The sequence below is a fragment of the Teleopsis dalmanni genome, chromosome 2 (assembly GCF_002237135.1).
Source record: "Teleopsis dalmanni isolate 2A chromosome 2, ASM223713v2, whole genome shotgun sequence".
NCBI lineage: Eukaryota > Metazoa > Arthropoda > Insecta > Diptera > Diopsidae > Teleopsis > Teleopsis dalmanni.
Window position 1 is genome coordinate 71,146,808 of NC_051847.1, and position 2,171 is coordinate 71,148,978.

At 30.4% G+C, this 2,171-nt stretch overlaps 1 protein-coding gene across 1 annotated transcript in view; it reads right to left on the reverse strand.

Moving 5' to 3' along the window:
* LOC119674811 (serine/threonine-protein kinase D2-like) overlaps positions 1–1,878 on the reverse strand; it is a 24,149-nt gene extending 22,271 nt beyond the window's left edge. The window contains exon 1 of the mRNA XM_038085967.1: positions 1,598–1,878. Within this exon, the coding sequence (XP_037941895.1) occupies positions 1,598–1,878 (281 nt within the window). The remainder of the gene's footprint in view (positions 1–1,597) is intronic.
* Between the last annotated feature and the right edge of the window lie 293 nt (positions 1,879–2,171).

Here is a 2,171-nt window from a genome sequence, read left to right on the forward strand (position 1 = left end):
TAATTCTCAAGTACTTTACATATTTTTGCTGACTTAAAAGTTTCATTTTAAACGAATTTTTCGTTTTGGCTTGCTGCCATCATTGGATGCAGTTGTTGACAAATTTGTTGTGGTTGTTGTTGTTGCTAAAGTTACGCTTTTCACATTATTTGCGCCCACTGTGCTGGATGCCGTTTCGATGGATCCTGCATTCGATCCCGTTGAGCTATTCTTCAAAATTTTCTTATTCAGCATTAATGGCTCCCCGAATGGTCGAGCGATTTTTGTGTGCATATCTGTAACTAATTAAGAATATTTTTTTTTGGCAATCATTCACAACTGCTAAACAGTTTAGATTTGTTTTTTTGTTTATAAAATGTTAGATTGCATATATTTTTGTATTTTCCCTTTATTTTTTTTAATAAACGTAGATACAGTTTTCATTTTATTTGCGCATTTGTTAGTTGGCCTCCAGCTTGGCTGATTAGTTCGCATCTGTGTTAGTTTTAATCAACTCCAAATCAATCAAAATCATTGCACGGTTAATTTATCTTGCTTGATTGGTTATTTTCTGCATTTAGCAAACTTGGAAAATTTCATGCAGATTTGTTATAAACAAAACAAAAGTATTATTCAAATTTCATTTCATTTCAGAAAATGTATACATAATGCATACTTACATACATATATATGTGTATAAACATGTATGCATATACCTTGTGATCAAAAAATAACAAGAATTTTAATTTTTTGAATTCCTGTGATTAAAATTTTCGGTAAATTCGGTAAATTTTTTTTATTTTGACGCTGGCAACACTATGATACACATTCTGTAGCCAAAGAAAAACTAATCGTACGATATGCGTTAAACTTTGACAGTATGTGTATAATAGTGTTGCCAGCGTGAAAATAAAAAACATTTACCGATTGGATAAGCGCGGGAATTTAAAAATAGGCCACTCGTTTTTTTTTGATCAGAAGGTATGTAGGTATTTATTAATATATATATATATATATATATATATAATTTCTTTCGTTCTTTTATATATATTTATATATATTATGTGTTATGTTGCTTATTATGTATAAGGGATGTGTTTAAGCAACAATAAAATATTAGAAAATTTTGAAAAGCATTATATTTTTAAACCCAATTAGTTTTTCAGCTTTTTTTGGAAATAATTTTTTATGAAAAAAGCAGATCCATCACTGCAAAGCACTTAGTAACTTAGTGATATTAACCCTCTAATGCCACATTTTTTATTTGAGTTGAAAAAATCAGGTTACATTAATTTGAGGTCAAAAAAGCCGAATCCAAAGTCCTTTTTTCATTCTGATGTCTCGTTGTCTTGTAAATCGTAAAAAAGTCAAGCCCGCCTCAAGGTGGTCCTGGGCATTCAGGCGTATAAAAATACAAATAAAGGATGCTGACTTTTGTGAGTAAAACAAATGGAAATTTCTGTTTTTTGGTTGCAGTCTTTATTAGTAATGATAAAATAATAATAATAATAATAAATAATATAATAATAATAAAAATTAAAACTTATGAAAATTATAAAAACATTTCTTTGTTGTGGAATCACACAAATTTAATTTGCATTTTGTGCAAAAATCTTGCCTTTGTGAGTTGCAACCAGCCATTTTACAAGTTTTTTCGCCCGATCTATCAAGAAATTCAGACCAATGACCTGTTTCATCGTAACGAACATTGGCTGGGGGAATATATGCCCTCTTTGGTTTAGGTCGTAGTGTATTCAAAGGTGGTCGATTACGTTTTTGAGTATCAGATGGACCAACGTTACAGAGGGTTTCTGCAATTACAGTACGAAAATCAGAAAGTTGGTACTTTGAATTTTCATGCAAACGATGATAAAGAATATATGCATTTACCATCGTCATATCTAATAGATGAAAAAAAATGCTGTTAGACCACTTTCTCGTTTTCATACGAATACGGTAACGACTAATCAAACCATCCATCAAATCTACTTCTCCCATGTGTTTGTTGTACTCATGTATTATGGCAGGGCAATTTATTTCTCGTGTTAATGCCCAGGCCCGCCTTTAGACGGTTTAAGGAATATACGAATTTAAGCACATTATAAATACGGAATCAAAACAATATTCTTTCTAGTTGAAAGAAAATACTTCCATCTACTTACCTGTATTTTTTTTTTTTAATCAAACTATTT